This window comes from Oncorhynchus nerka, linkage group LG21 (assembly GCF_034236695.1).
Source record: "Oncorhynchus nerka isolate Pitt River linkage group LG21, Oner_Uvic_2.0, whole genome shotgun sequence".
Taxonomy (NCBI): domain Eukaryota; kingdom Metazoa; phylum Chordata; class Actinopteri; order Salmoniformes; family Salmonidae; genus Oncorhynchus; species Oncorhynchus nerka.
The window spans coordinates 10,354,781-10,373,111 of record NC_088416.1 but is presented as its reverse complement, the minus strand read 5'-3'; the positions used below and the strand labels follow the sequence as shown (position 1 = coordinate 10,373,111).

The window sequence follows — 18,331 nt, the reverse complement described above, 5'->3', positions numbered from 1 at the left end:
CTCCTGCCTCTCGCTCCCCAGTCCCTTCTGCCTCTCGCTCCCCAGTCCCTTCTGCCTCTCGCTCCCCAGTCCCTTCTGCCTCTCGCTCCCCAGTCCCTTCTGCCTCTCGCTCCCCAGTCCCTTCTGCCTCTCGCTCCCCAGTCCCTTCTGCCTCCCTATTTCTCCTCCACCTCTCCCTCCCCATCTCACAGGCCTGTTACTCTGGTAACCCAGTGTGTACTATACCATTAGCATACAGTGACCAACGTGTTCCTCTCAGATGACACCCTATTCCCTTTATAGTGCACTGCTTTTGACCAAGGCCCATAGGGCTGTAGAAGAAACAGGGTGCCTGTTTGGGACGCTCACAGAGCCTTCCCATGGCTGCCTATGTAGGTCAGGATGAGAGGTAAACAGCGTAAAGAGAGAAGTAGAGCATGCGGCGTAATGCGGTGGTGACAGGCGAAAAGAGAGGTGCCCGGGGACCGCCTGAGCTGTTTTTTTCCACATGGGTCCTGACAACTAAGAGACACACATACCTACAAGTACACGGAAGAGTACTCCCATACAGATACGCACGGGGACACACACTGGTGCGTGTAGACACACGGACACGCGCACACTGTCACACAGTCAAAACGGAGAGGATAGCACACTTCCACATCAAGACAATATGAATAGAACACACATATAGGGGACACACACTGGTGCATGTAGACACACGGACACGCGCACACTGTCACACAGTCAAAACGGAGAGGATAGCACACTTCCACATCAAGACAATATGAATAGAACACACATATAGGGGACACAGAACTTCTGGTATTACGAGGTTGGGGTCAATTTCACGTCAATGAAGAAATCAGACTTGAAGAAATCAGATTGCAATTCAAACTGTGCTTTTAGGTAAATCTCCATTTCCAACCATTCATTGGCGCTAATAAAATTGTCTCAACATCTAGGTCTCGACGTCTACAGTCGTGGCCAAAAGTTGAGAATGACACAAATATTAATTTTCACAAAGTCTGCTGCCTCAGTTTGTATGATGGCAATTTGAATACACTCAAATGTTATGAAGAGTGATCAGATGAATTGCAATTAATTGCAAAGTCCCTCTTTGCCATGGAAATGAACTGAATCCCCAAAAAACATTTCCACCGCATTTCAAGCTTGCCACAAAAGGACCAGCTGACATCATGTCAGTGATTCTCTTGTTAACTAGTTGCTCCTACCCTCTACTTTTTTGAACATTTTGTTAAAAATCGCGCAACATTTCAGCGCCCTGCTACTCATGCCAGGAATATAGTACGTTCATATGGTTAGAATGTGTGTATAGGAAACCCTCGGACGTTTTTAAAACTGGTTAAATCACGACTGTGGCTATTACATAACGTGCGTTACATCGGAAAGCGCAGGAAAACCTGATCACAGAAAATGGAAATAAATATCCTTGCGCCACTTCCAGCAATTGTTAACAGTGAGCCGAATTAGATAAGACCGAGCATTCAACTCCCACAGCATCCCCATGCAGTCGAGTATCTTGTGAATTTAATCCTCTTTGATTCTTGGTTGAACCGAAAGAGGGGCACGACGTACCTCCGTCTCCGCCCAGATCATTCGGAAGAGCTCTCTCCTGAAATTTTTTCCAAGACGACAGCTAATGAATGTACATCGCCTACGGATGATTTTTATCGCTTATTAACGGTAGCATTACAAACGTATTTCGAAGTGTTTTGTGAAAGTTTATCGTCTACTTTTTGAATTTTAAAAAATGACGTTACGTTGTGAAATCTCTGTTTTTTTCGTTTATCACACAGTCTACATATAACGATATCTTGGCTTTATATGGCCCGAAATCAAATAAAGACCCAATAGTGTTTATGGGACATCTAGGAGTGCCAACAAAGAAGATGGTGAAAGGTAATGACTGTTTTCTATTTTATTGTGCGGTTTGTGTAACGCCGAAATGCTAATTATTTTGTTTACGTCCCCTGCTGTGCTTTTCTGTTGTAGTGTATTGGTGCATGCTATCAGATAATAGCTTCTCATGCTGTCGCCGAAAAGCATTTTAAAAATCTGACTTGTTGCCTGGATTCACAACGAGTGTAGCTTTAATTTGATACCCTGCATGTGTATTTTAATGAACTTTTGAGTTTTAACTAATACTATTAGCATTTAGCGTAGCGCATTTGCATTTCCAGAGCTCTAGTTGGGACGCAAGCGTCCCAGGTAGAGGTAAGAGGTTAACACAGGTGTGAGTGTTGACAAGGACCAGGCTGGAGATCAATCTGTCATGCTGATTGAGATCGAATAACAGACTGGAAGATTCAAAAGGAGGGTGGTGCTTGGAATCATTGTTCTTCCTCTGTCAAACATGGTTACCTGCAAGGAAACACGTGCCATCATCATTGCTTTGCACAAAAAGGGCTTCACAGGCAAGGATATTGCTGCCAGTAAGGTTGCACCTAAATCAACCATTTATTGGATCATCAAGAAGTTCAAGGAGAGTTGTTGTGAAGAAGGCTTCAGGGCACCCAAGAAAGTCCAGCAAGCGCCAAGACCGTCTCCTAAAGTTGATTCAGCTGCGGGATCGGGGCACCACCAGTACAGAGCTTGCTCAGGAATGGCAGCAGGCAGGTGTGAGTGCATCTGCACGCACAGTGAGGCGAAGACTTTTGGAGGATGGCCTGGTGTCAAGAAGGGCAGCAAAGAAGCCACTACTCTCCAGGAAAAAAGCTTGTCCGGAGAAGACAAGGTGAGCGCTACCATCAGTCCTGTGTCCTGCCAACAGTAATGCATCCTGAGACCATTCATGTGTGGGGTTGCTTATCAGCCAAGGGAGTGGGCTCACTCACAACTTTGCCTAAACACAACCATGAATAAAGAATGGTACCAACACATCCTCTGAGAGCAACTTCTCCCAACCATCCAGGAACAGTTTGGTGACGAACAATGCCTTTTCCAGCATGATGGAGCACTTTGCCATAAGGCAAAAGTGATAACTAGGTGGCTCGGGGAACAAAACATCGATATTTTGGGTCCATGGCCAGGAAACTCCCCCGACCTGAATCCCATTGAGAACTTATGGTCAACCCTCAAGAGGCGGGTGGACAACCAAAAACCCACAAATTCTGACAAACTCCAAGCATTGATTATGCAAGAATGGGCTGCCATCAGTCAGGATGTGGCACAGAAGTTCATTGACTGCATGCCAGGGCGGATTGCAGAGGTCTTGAAAAAGAAGGGTCAACACTGCAAATATTGACTCTTTGCATCAACTTCATGTGATTGTCAATAAAAGCCTTTGACACGTATGAAATGCTTGTAATTATACTTCAGTATTCCAATGTAACATCTGACAAAAATATCTAAAGACACTGAAGCAGCAAACTTCGTGAAAATTAATATTTGTGTCATTCTCAAAACTTTTGGCCACGACTGCACTCTCCCAAGTGTGTGTGAAGTTATGAGGGCCTGCTCCCCCTGCTGTGAGAGCTCGACGGTGCATTAGCTGAGGGGCTCACCACCACCCCAACCACCCTGAGTGTGTGTGTACCTCACCACCATCACCGTCACAGCTTGTCCACCCAGTCCCAGCACCCATCAAACCAAATGAACCTCTTAGATAGGACGTTATAGAGGAAATCAATATGACGTCCCTCACTGGGCTGTGTTTGGCTGGGTTGGTTACATCTAGGGCAGATTCTCATGCAAAACGCTCTCTTTCTAACTCAAAATGTTCAGTAGAAGCACTGTAGTCTAATTCAAAATGTTCAGTAGACACTAGCCTTTCTAACTCAAAATGTTCAGTGGACACTAATCTTCCTAATTCAAAATGGTTAGTAGGCAGTCTTTCTAACTCAAAATGTTTAGTAGGCAGTCTTTCTAACTCAAAATGTTCAGTAGACACTAGCCTTTCTAACTCAAAATGTTCAGTAGACACTAGCCTTTCTAACTCAAAATGTTCAGTAGAGACTGTAGTCCTAACTCAAAATGTTCAGTAGACACTAGCCTTTAATTCAAAATGTACAGTAGGCAGTCTTTCTAACTCAAAATGTTCAGTAGACTGACGTTTTTCAAACTCAAAATGTTCAGAAGACAGTCTTTCTAACTCAAAATGTTCCGTAGAGACCGACGTTTTTCGAAATCAAGATGTTCAGTAGACACTAGCCTTTCTAATTCAAAATGTTCAGTGGACACTAGCCTTTCTAACTCAAAATGTTCAGTAGAGACTGTAGTCCTAACTCAAAATGTTCAGTAGAGAATGTAGTCCTAACTCAAAATGTTCAGTAGAGACTGTAGTCCTAACTCAAAATGTTCAGTTGAGACTGTATTCCTAACTCAAAATGTTCCGTAGAGACTGTAGTCCTAACTCAAAATGTTCAGTTGAGACTGTAGTCCTAACTCAAAATGTTCAGTAGAGACTGTAGTCCTAACTCAAAATGTTCAGTAGAGACTGTAGTCCTAACTCAAAATGTTCAGTAGAGACTGTAGTCCTAACTCAAAATATTCAGTAGAGGCACTGTAGTGGATGTGCTGATACAAATCAATAGGAAACCAGACAGTAAGATACTATAGGATGCACGTAGATGGTGAGTAAAATGCACGTAGATGGTGTTTAAGCACATTTTTACGTGGTTTAAATGGCGCTTACATGAGTTTCATGCTAAAATAGCATTGTTAAAGTTAGTGCTTATGTTACTCTCTACAGCCTGGGTTCAGTGTTCCTTCCAGCCTACTGAGGCAGGCTGCTTAGCCTACATAGATAATCAATGATATGTAGACCTTGGCTTCTCTGTGATAAGTTTGAACCAACCCTAGGGCACAACGATGTTTGTCCGAGTCAGCGGGAGTGTGTGTGTGTGTGTGTGTGTGTGTGTCCTGAGCTGTCGACTCGGATGTGGATCACCACGGAGACGGGGGCGCAGCCCAGACAATGACAAAGAGGACCACCCCTCTCCCTCCCCACACACACACACACACACACACTCCCCTGTCCCTACCTCTGGGGCGATGTAGTCGGGCGTCCCACAGAAGGTGCGAGTGGTCACGCCCTCGTGTATGTTCTCTTTACACATGCCAAAGTCAGCGATCTTAATGTGGCCCTCCGAGTCCAGCATCACGTTGTCCAGCTTCAGATCCCTGCAGGAGACAACCGCATCATGTGACAAGGGCCAAATGTATTTTAGGGCCTTTACACCACTCCTGTTTACTTCCTTACATTTCCATTATTCAATGGATTCATTCGTGGTTTGACAATGCACCGTGTACAGTAAACATTGATCCTAGGATGGGATAAAGTGCCTCTGAGTTGGTATACACTGGAAGAAGACCCACCTGTAAATGACTCCTTTCTTGTGCAGGAAGGACAGGCCGACAGAGATCTCTGCTGCGTAGAACCTGCAAACGACACGCTCCGTGTTAAAACAGCCCTGAAGCCATTCATCTCAAACAGGGAAGGGTTGCAAAGGACTGTAATGTGCTGAACGCATTCTGACAGCCGAGGTATAAGAATGAATATTTCTGCCGTCTCTCCTTCTCCTCCGTGCTTCGCAGTGCCCAGTCTAGTTTTGACCTCTCCCTTCCCCCGCTCTCTTCCAAGCCCTCTATTTATTTATCTTTTACACACACACACACACACACACACACACACACACACACACACACACACTTTTGTTCCCCCTATTTATACTGACCAAGAATATAAATGCCCAGCCAATCAGAATTAGGGTTTTATTATTAATGACAGAAGAACTCCTCAGCACCCCTCAGATGATCAGGCAGGTGAAGAGGAAGCGGTTTAAGGTCATGTGGTTTAGTAAGAAGAATGCCCCTCTCCCCACAGGTGTGATTACTACCTCTGAGGGTTTAGAGCTTGAGGTAGTCACCTCATACAAGTACTTGAGAGTATGGCTAGGCGGTACACTATCCTTTTCTCAGCACATATCAAAGCTGCAGGCTAAAGTTACATCTAGACTTGGTGTCCTTTATCGTAATCGCTCCTCTTTCACCCCAGTTGCCAAACTAACCCTGATTCAGATGACCATCCTACCCATGCTAGATTACGGAGACGTAATTTATAGATCGGCAGGTAAGGGTGTTCTCGAGCGGCTAGATGTTCTTTACCATTCTGACATCAGATTTGCCACCAATATGGGACACATCACTGCACTCTTATAGGACACATCACTGTCCACTTCCGGCGCCGACTGAGATGGCCGCCTCGCTTCGCGTTCCTAGGAAACTATGCAGTTTTTTGTTTTTTTACGTGTTATTTCTTACATTAGTACCCCAGGTCATCTTAGGTTTCATTACATACAGTCGAGAAGAACTACTGAATATAAGATCAGCGTCAACTCACCATCAGTACGACCAAGAATATGTTTTCCGCGACGCGGATCCTGTGTTCTGCCTTACAAACAGGACAACGGAATGGATCGCATGCAGCGACCCAAGGAAACGACTCAGAAAAAGAGGGAAACGAGGCGGTGTTCTGGTCAGACTCCGAAAAAGGGCACATCGCGCACCACTCCCCAGCATTCTTCTTGCCAATGTCCAGTCTCTTGACAACAAGGTTGACGAAATCCGAGCAAGGGTAGCATTCCAGAGGGACATCAGAGACTGCAACGTTCTCTGCTTCACGGAAACATGGCTTACTGGGAAGACGCTATCCGATGCGGTGCAGCCAACGGGTTTCTCCACGCATCGCGCCGACAGAAACAAACATCTTTCTGGTAAGAAGAGTGGCGGGGGCGTATGCCTCATGACTAACGAGACATGGTGTGATGAAGGAAACATACAGGAACTCAAATCCTTCTGTTCACCTGATTTAGAATTCCTCACAGTCAAATGTAGACCGCATTATCTTCCAAGAGAATTCTCTTCGATTATAATCACAGCCGTATATATCCCCCCCCAAGCAGACACATCGATGGCTCTGAACGAACTTTATTTAACTCTTTGCAAACTGGAAACCATTTATCCGGAAGCTGCATTCATTGTAGCTGGGGATTTTAACAAAGCTAATCTGAAAACAAGACTCCCTAAATTTTATCAGCATATCGATTGCGCAACCAGGGGTGGTAAAACCTTGGATCATTATTACTCCAACTTCCGCGACGCATATAAGGCCCTGCCCCGCCCCTTTCGGAAAAGCTGACCACGACTCCATTTTGCTGATCCCTGCCTACAGGCAGAAACTAAAACAAGAGCTCCCACGCTGAGGTCTGTCCAACGCTGGTCAGACCAAGCTGACTCCACACTCCAAGACTGCTTCCATCACGTGGACTGGGACATGTTTCGTATTGCGTCAGATGGAAATATTGACGAATACGCTGATTCGGTGTGCGAGTTCATTAGAGCGTGCGTCGAAGATGTCGTTCCAATAGCAACGATAAAAACATTCCCAAACCAGAAACCGTGGATTGATGGCAGCATTCGCGTGAAACTGAAAGCTCGAACCACTGCTTTTAATCAGGGCAAGGTGTCTGGTAACATGTCCGAATATAAACAATGCAGCTATTCCCTCCGCAAGGCTATTAAACAAGCTAAGCGTCAGTACAGAGACAAAGTGGAATCTCAATTCAATGGCTCAGACACAAGAGGCATGTGGCAGGGTCTACAGTCAATCACGGACTACAAGAAGAAACCCAGCCCAGTCACGGACCAGGATGTCTTGCTTCCAGGCAGACTAAATAACTTTTTTGCCCGCTTTGAGGACAATACAGTGCCACTGACACGGCCTGCAACGAAAACATGCGGTCTCTCCTTCACTGCAGCCGAGGTGAGTAAGACATTTAAACGTGTTAACCCTCGCAAGGCTGCAGGCCCAGACGGCATCCCCAGCCGCACCCTCAGAGCATGCGCAGACCAGCTGGCCGGTGTGTTTACGGACATATTCAATCAATCCCTATACCAGTCTGCTGTTCCCACATGCTTCAAGAGGGCCACCATTGTTCCTGTTCCCAAGAAAGCTAAGGTAACTGAGCTAAACGACTACCGCCCCGTAGCACTCACTTCCGTCATCATGAAGTGCTTTGAGAGACTAGTCAAGGACCATATCACCTCCACCCTACCTGACACCCTAGACCCACTCCAATTTGCTTACCGCCCAAATAGGTCCACAGACGATGCAATCTCAACCACACTGCACACTGCCCTAACCCACCTGGACAAGAGGAATACCTATGTGAGAATGCTGTTCATCGACTACAGCTCGGCATTCAACACCATAGTACCCTCCAAGCTCGTCATCAAGTTCGAGACCCTGGGTCTCGACCCCGCCCTGTGCAACTGGGTACTGGACTTCCTGACGGGCCGCCCCCAGGTGGTGAGGTTAGGCAACAACATCTCCTCCCGCTGATCCTCAACACGGGGCCCCACAAGGGTGGGTTCTGAGCCCTCTCCTGTACTCCCTGTTCACCCACGACTGCGTGGCCACGCACGCCTCCAACTCAATCATCAAGTTTGCGGACGACACAACAGTGGTAGGCTTGATTACCAACAACGACGAGACGGCCTACAGGGAGGAGGTGAGGGCCCTCGGAGCGTGGTGTCAGGAAAATAACCTCACACTCAACGTCAACAAAACTAAGGAGATGATTGTGGACTTCAGGAAACAGCAGAGGGAACACCCCCCTATCCACATCGATGGAACAGTAGTGGAGAGGGTAGCAAGTTTTAAGTTCCTAGGCATACACATCACAGACAAACTGAATTGGTCCACTCACACTGACAGCGTCGTGAAGAAGGCGCAGCAGCGCCTCTTCAACCTCAGGAGGCTGAAGAAATTCGGCTTGTCACCAAAAGCACTCACAAACTTCTACAGATGCACAATCGAGAGCATCCTGGCGGGCTGTATCACCGCCTGGTACGGCAACTGCTCCGCCCTCAACCGTAAGGCCCTCCAGAGGGTAGTGAGGTCTGCACAACGCATCATCGGGGGCAAACTACCTGCCCTCCAGGACACCTACACCACCCGATGTTACAGGAAGGCCATAAAGATCATCAAGGACATCAACCACCCGAACCACTGCCTGTTCACCCCGCTATCATCCAGAAGGCGAGGTCAGTACAGGTGCATCAAAGCTGGGACCGAGAGACTGAAAAACAGCTTCTATCTCAAGGCCATCAGACTGTTAAACAGCCACCACTAACATTGAGTGGTTGCTGCCAACACACTGTCATTGACACTGACCCAACTCCAGCCACTTTAATAATGGGAATTGATGGGAAATGATGTAAATATATCACTAGCCACTTTAAAACAATGCTACCTTATATAATGTTACTTACCCTACATTATTCATCTCATATGCATACGTATATACTGTACTCTAGATCATCGACTGCATCCTTATGTCACTAGCCACTTTAACTATGCCACTTTGTTTACTTTGTCTACATACTCATCTCATATGTATATACTGTACTCGATACCATCTACTGTATGCTGCTCTGTACCATCACTCATTCATATATCCTTATGTACATATTCCTTATCCCCTTACACTGTGTATAAGACAGTAGTTTCGGAATTGTTAGTTAGATTACTTGTTGGTTATCACTGCATTGTCGAAACTAGAAGCACAAGCATTTCGCTACACTCGCATTAACATCTGCTAACCATGTGTATGTGACAAATAAAATTTGATTTGATTTGATTTGACTCTATACTCTTCTGTAAACTGGTCATCTCTGTAGACCCGTCGCAAGACTCACTGGTTGATGCTTATTTAGAAATCCCTCTTAGGCCTCACTCCCTATCTGAGATATCTACTGCAGCCCTCATCCTCCACATACAACGCCCGTTCTGCCAGTCACATTCTGTTAAAGATCCCCAAAGCACACACATCCCTGGGTCACTCGTCTTTTCAGTTCGCTGCAGCTAGCGACTGGAACGAGCTGCAACAAACACTCAAACTGGACAGTTTTATCTCAATCTCTTGATTCAAAGACTCTATCATATTGTTTTTATTAGATTTTTTACATTTGACCCCTTTCTCTACCATGTTGTTGTCATGTGTTGCTGCCCTGTTATGTTGTTGTCTTAGATCTCTCTTTATGTAGTGTTGTGTCTCTTGTTGTGATGTGTGTTTTGGGAGGCCGTCATTGTAAATAAGGATTTGTTCTTAACTGACCTGCCTAGTTAAATAAAGGTGAAATAAAAAAGATTTTTATATATATTATTTTTTTTACAAATGTTTAACCTTTATTTAACTAGGCAAGTCAGTTAAGAACAAATCCTTATTTACCATGACTGCCTACCCCGGCCAAACCCTCCCCTACCCCGGCCAAACCCTCCCCTACCCCGGCCAAACCCGGACGACGCTGGGCCAATTGTGCGACGCCCTATGGGACTCCCAATCACGGCCGGGTGTTATACAGCCTGGAATCGAACCAGGGATTGTAGTGACGCCTCTTGCACTGAGATGCAGTGCCTTAGACCGCTGCGCCACTCGGGACCAGAAACATGGGACACTTTACATGCTGCGTTTATATTGGCGTTCCGTATAAAAGGGGAACGCGAGGGGAAAGGGGAACTTACACCGCCTGCGGCTCTTTGAACTTGCCCACTTGTTGGATGTGGTACATGAGGTCTCCTCCAGTCACGTACTCCATGACAAAGTACAGCCGGTCCTGGGCAGAGAGGGAGAAAGAGATGGGGCTGTTAGATATCATTTAACATTGTTTTCCCATAATGTTTAGGGTTGGCATCCGTTCTACCCTCATATACCGTGACACGATAACAGCCGTGTCAGAAAGACAGAGGCTTTCGTCATTATACTGTAGGACCCAGTGACGAGGCCGTTGTGTAGTATTGAGTCACACATAGGGGATACGGTAGGAGTGTTAAGTAAAATGGGGCAGCAGCGTAGCCTAGTGGTTAGAGCTAGTTGGACTAGTAACCGAAAGGTTGCAAGATTGAATCCCCTGTCGTTCTGCCCTTGAACAAGGCAGTTAACCCACTGTTCCTACTGTTCCTAGGCCGTCATTGAAAATAAGAATTTGTTCTTATCTGACTTGCCGAGTTAAATAAAGGTAAAATAAAATAAACTATAGAAAGCAGAACAACAACAACAACATCAGAGGAAAAAGTAAAGGAAAAACCCCTCAGAAATATGTCCCATGTATGACTCCATTATGTGAAGTGATGAAGTAAATCCCTCAGACAGCCTCTTTACCTGTCTGTCCTGCACTAGTCACAGGGCGACATTTTCAAAGTGCAAAACTTAACATGCACCTCATTATTACCCGGTGGTTCGAGCCCTGAATTCTGATTGGCTAAAAGACGTGGTATATCATCAGACTGTGTACCACAGGTATGACAAAATATGACCATATACTGGTCTAATTACGTTGGTAAACAGTTTATAATAGCAATACGGCACCTCTGGGGTTTGTGGTCAATATAGCACAGCTAAGGGCTGTGTCCAGGCACTCTGCATTGTGTCGTGGCCTTAGAACAGCCTTTAGCCGTGGTATATTGGCCATATACCACACCTTCTCGGGCCTTGTTGCTTAATTATGATCTGGAAGTGTGATTTAATTTGAAACTTTCCTTCAACATTGTGCGTTCTGAAGAGGCGACCAATTCATGTTTTCCTCAGCTTACTAAACCCTAGTTAAATCAATCTCCTCCTTATAACGCACATCGTTGACGAATACATTTGAAATGAAATCACACTGCGAGATTATAATAAGGTTAGCCGTATTTTATGCACTTTGCTCAAGAGGCTTGACATAACCTGGCAGACAAGGCAAATGGTTTCCTTAAACAATTACCCTCAAAGTGATCGTGGCACCTTATTGTGAAGAGGATTTGGACTTCTCATCACTTAAAATGCATAGAGTTTTAGATTTCCACTTTGGGGGATGGGTGTGTGTGTATGCATGTTCGCCACCGTACGGTGCAGATGGTGCCTGCCTTTTGTCGTCTCTGCCGGAGAGAGATTGAGGGATTAAAGATTAAGGAGGAATGAGAAGTGCTGAAAAAGTGGACAGATTAAAACAAAGAAAAATTTAATTGAACTTGTGTGTGTGTGTGTGTGTATATACGTGGGTGGTGTACATGTGTGTGTGTGTGTGTGTGTGTGTGTGTGTGTGTGTGTGTAGTAACTTGACAAGGAATGCCCACACACAATTCAATATTACTTTCCTTTACTTTCAACATAATAAATAAAAGGTATTTGAAAGTGACACAGCCCACTTAACCTGTGGTAGAATCGCATCGAACAGCTACAACTCTGGGTGATGACATCATCAAAGGGGAAAGGTCACGGTCAAGGCCAATAATAACCATGAACACATGAATAGTAATCATACTATAGCCTATCCAATGTAATTGTTTATTTAGTGTCAGAGGAGCTTGATGAGTTAGAGAAATATAATATATGTATGTGTGTGTGTGTGTGTGTGTGTGTGTGTGTGTGTGTGTGTGTGTATATGCCCCACCACAATAACCACATCGACGGACAGCAAAAAAGCAAGCAAATTGTGCGTTTGTACGGGCGTGCCCATATGCCCACGTGTGTGTATGTGTGCGTGTGTGTGTGTGTCCGTAGTCTCCATACCACGGTCTGGAAGCAGGAGTGAAGTGAAGTGAGGAAGGGTGGTTTGTCCTGCTGGGCCAGGACTCTCTTCTCTATCATGGTACACTCCACATCATCGTCCTGAATCACCACGTCCTTCTTCAGGATCTTGACGGCGTACAGCTCCTCTGTGGGCTTCATCTCTGCCAGGATCACCTGGCACACAGGAGCACGAGAGGTCAAAGGTTAGACCGAAGGCTTCTAATAGGGTGGTTTAAGGCGGATAGTGACGCTATTAACTCAACTGTTATGTTGTTACTATGCTTACTAGTCAACTGACGCGTGGATATACTCATTTAGTCACGTTGTGCTACGTCGAGGTACGGACAGTCTGAACCGAAACGTGGCATTGCACTCATTCATTGCGTGACTCGGTTCTGTGTAAATTGTGGATGATGTGACTATGATGTGACTCACGCACACCGACAATAGACTTGGATCTGAATCAAGTTCAGATTTTGTCCGATAGATAACATCCCAGGACCTTCATTGATTTCAGAAGCCAAAGAGAATAACTCGTGACAAATCATTGTGGGGACACAGAACAAGCAAAGATCGACACAAAAAAAAATTAAACGAGATCAATGGAGAATCTTCATTTTGAAAGTGGTTTTCTGTCCAGGACTCGGCTTAATCTGTGTCCGGGAGACTACCACTTCACCGCCTTAAAAATACAAGTCAGATCCTGGGCTCACCTTGCCGAAGCTGCCTTTCCCCAGCACGGCCAGGAAGTTGAAGTCGGTGAGTTTGACCGAGTCCAGGTTGTTAGAGGGTAGACTAGACGGGCTGTCATCTGATGGAGAGATCACCTTCTTGGTACCAGGGCCCAGCTTGGCTTTCTATGTGTGGTGAGGAGAGGGGATCGGCGTGAGACACACACACACACACACACACACACACACTGCTGTGCAGCCTTTTATAACACAATAGAACAGCATTCAATTTAAAAAAAATGTATTTAACTTTATTTAACATTCACTTTGAAGGAGATGGAACACAGATAGACACAGAGGGTATAAAAAAAAGTAAATATGGAATAACAGAACACGTGTTGAATACTCCTGACTTTGCCATTATGCTAACTTATTATGGTAAAATAACTCCCCTTTTTGTGGCATTTACAAGAAACCCTGAGGTCAAAATGTTGAAATTCATCTAAACACATTTGAATGAATTACTGTCAAACCCCTCAGTGATAATGCATTGTCATTGGTCAATGTGCCATCCAATCAAGTATCAATCGCGACGCTAGTGTGTCCACTACATGCTCTTACAAAGCTTCAACCGTGCTTGGTTCAGAATCAGAGCAAGACAGTAAAACCCTCCTGGCCTCGAACACACACACACGCACTAAAACACACCCGTTTTCGCACACTCTGGCGAGCTCCATTTTCTCCAGAGGCCATCGATTCCATCGGTTTTCCAGGCAGTGGGAACATGGCGGTGTCACAGCAGCCTGGGTGCCATTATCATTCTTCACCCTTACTCACATGTGTCAAATCTCCACACACACACACACACACACACACACACACACACACAGAGCTTGGGCCAAATGGAGCAGCTGGCCCAGTCATCATGCTAAACCTGGTCCACACTACAGCTCAACCTCGTCTGTCTAGTACACTGGACAGGCTGGCAGCCACTACACACAACAATAAAAAGCTGCCCATTTGTGTAGAATATATACAACAATAAAAAAAAAATCAACTGAACCAAAGACATCTGAGCCCATTTGGGAATCTGTCCAATGAATTGACACGTCACGCGTGTGAGGTTCTCAGTGTCAATACACTGCTGTCCCCCCTTGGTGTTCATGGCTAGACGAGGTGTAGTAAACTGGTCAGGCGGCTTTAGTTTGGTTCATGGCGTCTGCATACAAGTCCAGATCATTCCTAGCCCCTCACCCTCTTCACGTCACGTCGATCCGACAGGATGTGATAGGCCTCGAGCAAAAGGTTATAGCTCCACCCTGCCCTCTGATAGGCTAGGTGAAGACTTCGCCATACTGCGTACACCTGTCCGATCCTGGCATATTCAGACAGGTGACTATGCTACAGTGGCTAGGGGGTTGTTTAGCGGGCGGGGCCTAGAAATAGCTAGTGAGGTATAGGCAGCACACTATCGGGCGAAGCAGACCACCCTATAAGCGAAGCCAACGAGAGGAAGAGCGGCCTCACTTCCTCACGGACGCACCTGCACTTTGGCTTTGTTGGCTTTGTCCTTTGCCTGCAACCACAGCAGGGGAGAGGAGAACAAAGAACGGCTGACGGCTGAGACACAGCCGTAATATCAGAAGCACTATATATAGACATGCTTTATCTCAGGAGCACAGTCGCTCATAGGACTAAACACATTGACAACACAGGCACATTTTGTATTTCAGGAGCACTCGCTCATAACACCAAAGCACTGAAACAATTGATCTCGGGAGCACAGGTCGCTCATAACACTAACGCAAAGGAACACGTTATTTCAGGAGCACAGTCGCTCATACTGGGTTTTACAACAAAGTGCTATAGGGACATCTAGTGGTAGACGGTGGAAACTCCAACTGTGGCTTTCTTACTATGTTTCTTTCTCTAACAAAAGACAAAACAAATGCATTCAGCATCATTTTGAGTTTGTCTAGAGTGCCATTTCCTTTACAAGGGGTCAGTTTGACAAATTCCTAAGCAAAAGTCAAAGACCACAAACGGACACTATGAAATTTAGGGTCTAAAACCATAAACCAGCATGTCAAAAATGATGTGTTTCATGATAACTTTATGTAATGATAGAATACATTCAGAAAGTATTTCGGCCCCTTGAATTTTTCCAGATTCCAGATGGTTGTCCTTCTGGAAGGTTCTCCCATCTCCACAGAGGAACTCTAGAGCTCTGTCAGAGTGATCATCGGGTTCTTGGTCACTTCCCTGACCAACGCCCCTCTTCCCCAACTGCTTAGTTTGGCCGGGCGGCCAGCTCTAGGAAGAATCTTGGTGGTTTCAAACTTTTTCCATTTAAGAATGATGGAGGCCACTGTGTTTTTGGGGACCTTCAATGCTGCAGAAATATGTTGGTACCTTTCCCCAGATCTGTGCCTCGACACAATCCTGTCTCGGAGCTCTACGGACAATTCCTTCAACCTCATGGTTTCATTTTTTTGCTCTGACATGCACTGTCAACTGTGGGACCTGATATAGACAGGTGTGTGCCTTTCCAAAACATGTCCAATCAATTGAATTTACCACAGGTGGACTCCAATCAACTTGTTTAAACATCTCAAGGATGATCAATGGAAACAGGATGCACCTGAGCTCAATTTCAAGTCTCATAGCAGAGGGTCTGAAATGTAAATAAGGTACATCTGTTCTTTATTTGTAATAATTTTGCACAAAAAAAAAAAAAACTGTTTTCACTTTATCATTATGGGGTAGTGTGTGTAGATCAATGAGGAAAATAAGGCTGTAACGTAACAAAATGCGGAGAAAGGGAAGGGGTCTGAATACTTTCTGAATGCCCTGTAAACTGCGCTGTATTCGATTCAGTGCGCCTCCAATGCAATGCATTTTAAAACCTGGCTTGATTACTGCAAACGTGAGCGAAATCAACTCCTCAGGTCAAAGTTTGTTGGTTGCGTACACAGTTTAGCAGATGCGTTAGCGGGTCCAACGAAATGCTCGTGTTGATAAAGACAGAGTAAAAGCCACGTTATGGCCCTAGAAAATCCACACTGAACAACTAACTGTGCTGTCCATCTTTGTATTGACCTCTCATTGCTATAGGCACACAGCTTAAACCTTCCACCCTTGTACTGCTCTCTAGTATAAACCAAGCAGACAAAAATAACCTATAGGCCAAAAAGGAGGAAGATAAAACAAATATGACCAGATAGTGATGAGAAAGAAATGTTAAAAAACAGACTAAAAGTTTGATGACAGACAGATGTACATCATAGACAGACAGACTGTACACAGAAAGACAGATAGGGGAAACATTTACTAACAATCTCCTTCCAACCAGTCATAGCCCAATGGGGAGTCCCCGATTCCCACCCACTTTCCCTGTGCCTAGTCCATCCAGGTTAGGGGTACGCGGCTGCAGTATATACACAGACACCCGCTACACAGTTGAGGGAGGAATAGGAGTGAGAGGTCCAGTTGGTAGAGCACGGCGCTTCCAACGCCAGGGTTGCGGGTTCGACTCCCACGGGGGACCAGTAGAGGGAAAAAAGTATGAAAATGTCTTCACTCACTACTGTCAGTAACTCTGGATAAGAGCGTCTGCTAAAGGACCAAAACACGAAGAGTAGTAAAGAAGAGGTGGAGGACTAATAGACGAGGGGAAAAAGAGATAAGGGAGAGAAGGAGAAGAACAGAGTGTGTTTGTGTATGTGGGTGGTGGGATTGGCTCCAATGTCCCTGTAATGAACAGGCACTGAAACATGTGTCCATCGTCCTACACTTCTGTCCTTGGGGTCTGCAGAGGTTAAGGCCTGTTTTCCTAATGGATGATATGAGGAAGTCGCCCTGTGGGACACTTTGTATTTGTATACTGTTCCATTTTCTTGTGGAAGGAGCCTACCTGTACGTATACAGTACCAGAAACGCTATCTTTGTAGTGAATAACATTTATATAAAAGCAAAGAAATATACATTTGTATTGTAGGACAATTTTCAGTCACATTTCCCTTCCAGCTTGACAGCTTTACACTTGGTTTTCTCAACACTTAGACGAGGCTATTTACAGCTCAAGACAATGATTTACGAGAGCAATTCCTGCCATCTGATGGCTCTTGTTCTTGCGCTAATTCCAACCCCACACTGAGAACAAATTGTTAGTAAACTGGATCTATTTGCAGTAGCCTTAAACCACGTACAAATGATCAGAGCGGAAGAGAGTGAGACAGCGAGTGATTGGACACAAAGGAGGAAGACAAAAGAGGAACAGAGGCAAGGAAAGGAGACAGCGGATGGGGAGGACGGGAGCGAGGAGAGGAGAGATACCTTTAGGAAGTGATAGTTAATTTGGCAATCCTGGAAGAGAGGGAGAGAGACGGGGGGAAAAGGGAGGAGAGAAACTCGGGCATTAGATTGGACAAGACAAAGGGTGGGCATCTCACAGAGCACAGATGAGAGATGAGGAAGTGTTACGCTAAGGGAGAAAAAGGAAGAGAGAGAGAGGGGCAGGCAGAGAGAGAGAAGGGCAGGCAGAAAGAGAGAGGGGCAGGCAGAAAGAGAGAGGGGCAGGCAGAAAGAGAGGGGCAGGCAGAAAGAGAGAAGGGCAGGCAGAGCGTGAGAGTGAGGAGGGAGACAGGGGAAGAGCGATAGGGAGAGACCGGAAGAGAGAGAGAAAGAGAAAGAAAGCTATTTTCTTAGACCAAACTTGTCTCAGTCAGACAGACACAGGAGTAGCTGTAAACAACAACAGGAAGTGACCTCAGCCCATTAACCCCGAACCTCTTGTGCATACCAGCCAAAGCGAGAATGATCTTTGACAATGCACCTACATTTGTGAAAGACATGGAATAATATAATGCCACACATACCAACTTTAAGATATCTTGTCAGTGGGCCACAGAAATAGACCAACTAGACAATTCAGCACTATAGACAGGCACATCTTGAGCCCTCACACTCTCTAGTTCACATTGCTTCATATGTCTAGCCTGGTAACCCATGGCAATCCAAGCACACACAGCACAGCACGTCGGGATACCAAAGGGTTGTTCATTTGAAATAAAGTAGGGGGAAAAAAACAAACAGAGTACTTGAATA

The 18,331-nt window shown here is 45.5% G+C and overlaps 1 protein-coding gene across 4 annotated transcripts in view; it reads right to left on the bottom strand.

The window, feature by feature from the left end:
• The window catches only part of LOC115103872 (protein kinase C alpha type-like), a 226,402-nt gene that overhangs the window by 34,476 nt on the left and 173,595 nt on the right, over positions 1-18,331 (bottom strand). For all 4 annotated transcript variants that reach the window (XM_029624890.2, XM_029624891.2, XM_065006299.1 and 1 more), the window contains 5 exons: positions 13,268-13,411; positions 12,555-12,728; positions 10,529-10,620; positions 5,320-5,382; positions 4,986-5,124 (listed from right to left, as the gene is read on the bottom strand). In XM_029624890.2, coding sequence (XP_029480750.1) covers positions 4,986-5,124; positions 5,320-5,382; positions 10,529-10,620; positions 12,555-12,728; positions 13,268-13,411 — 612 coding nt within the window. The remainder of the gene's footprint in view (positions 1-4,985; positions 5,125-5,319; positions 5,383-10,528; positions 10,621-12,554; positions 12,729-13,267; positions 13,412-18,331) is intronic.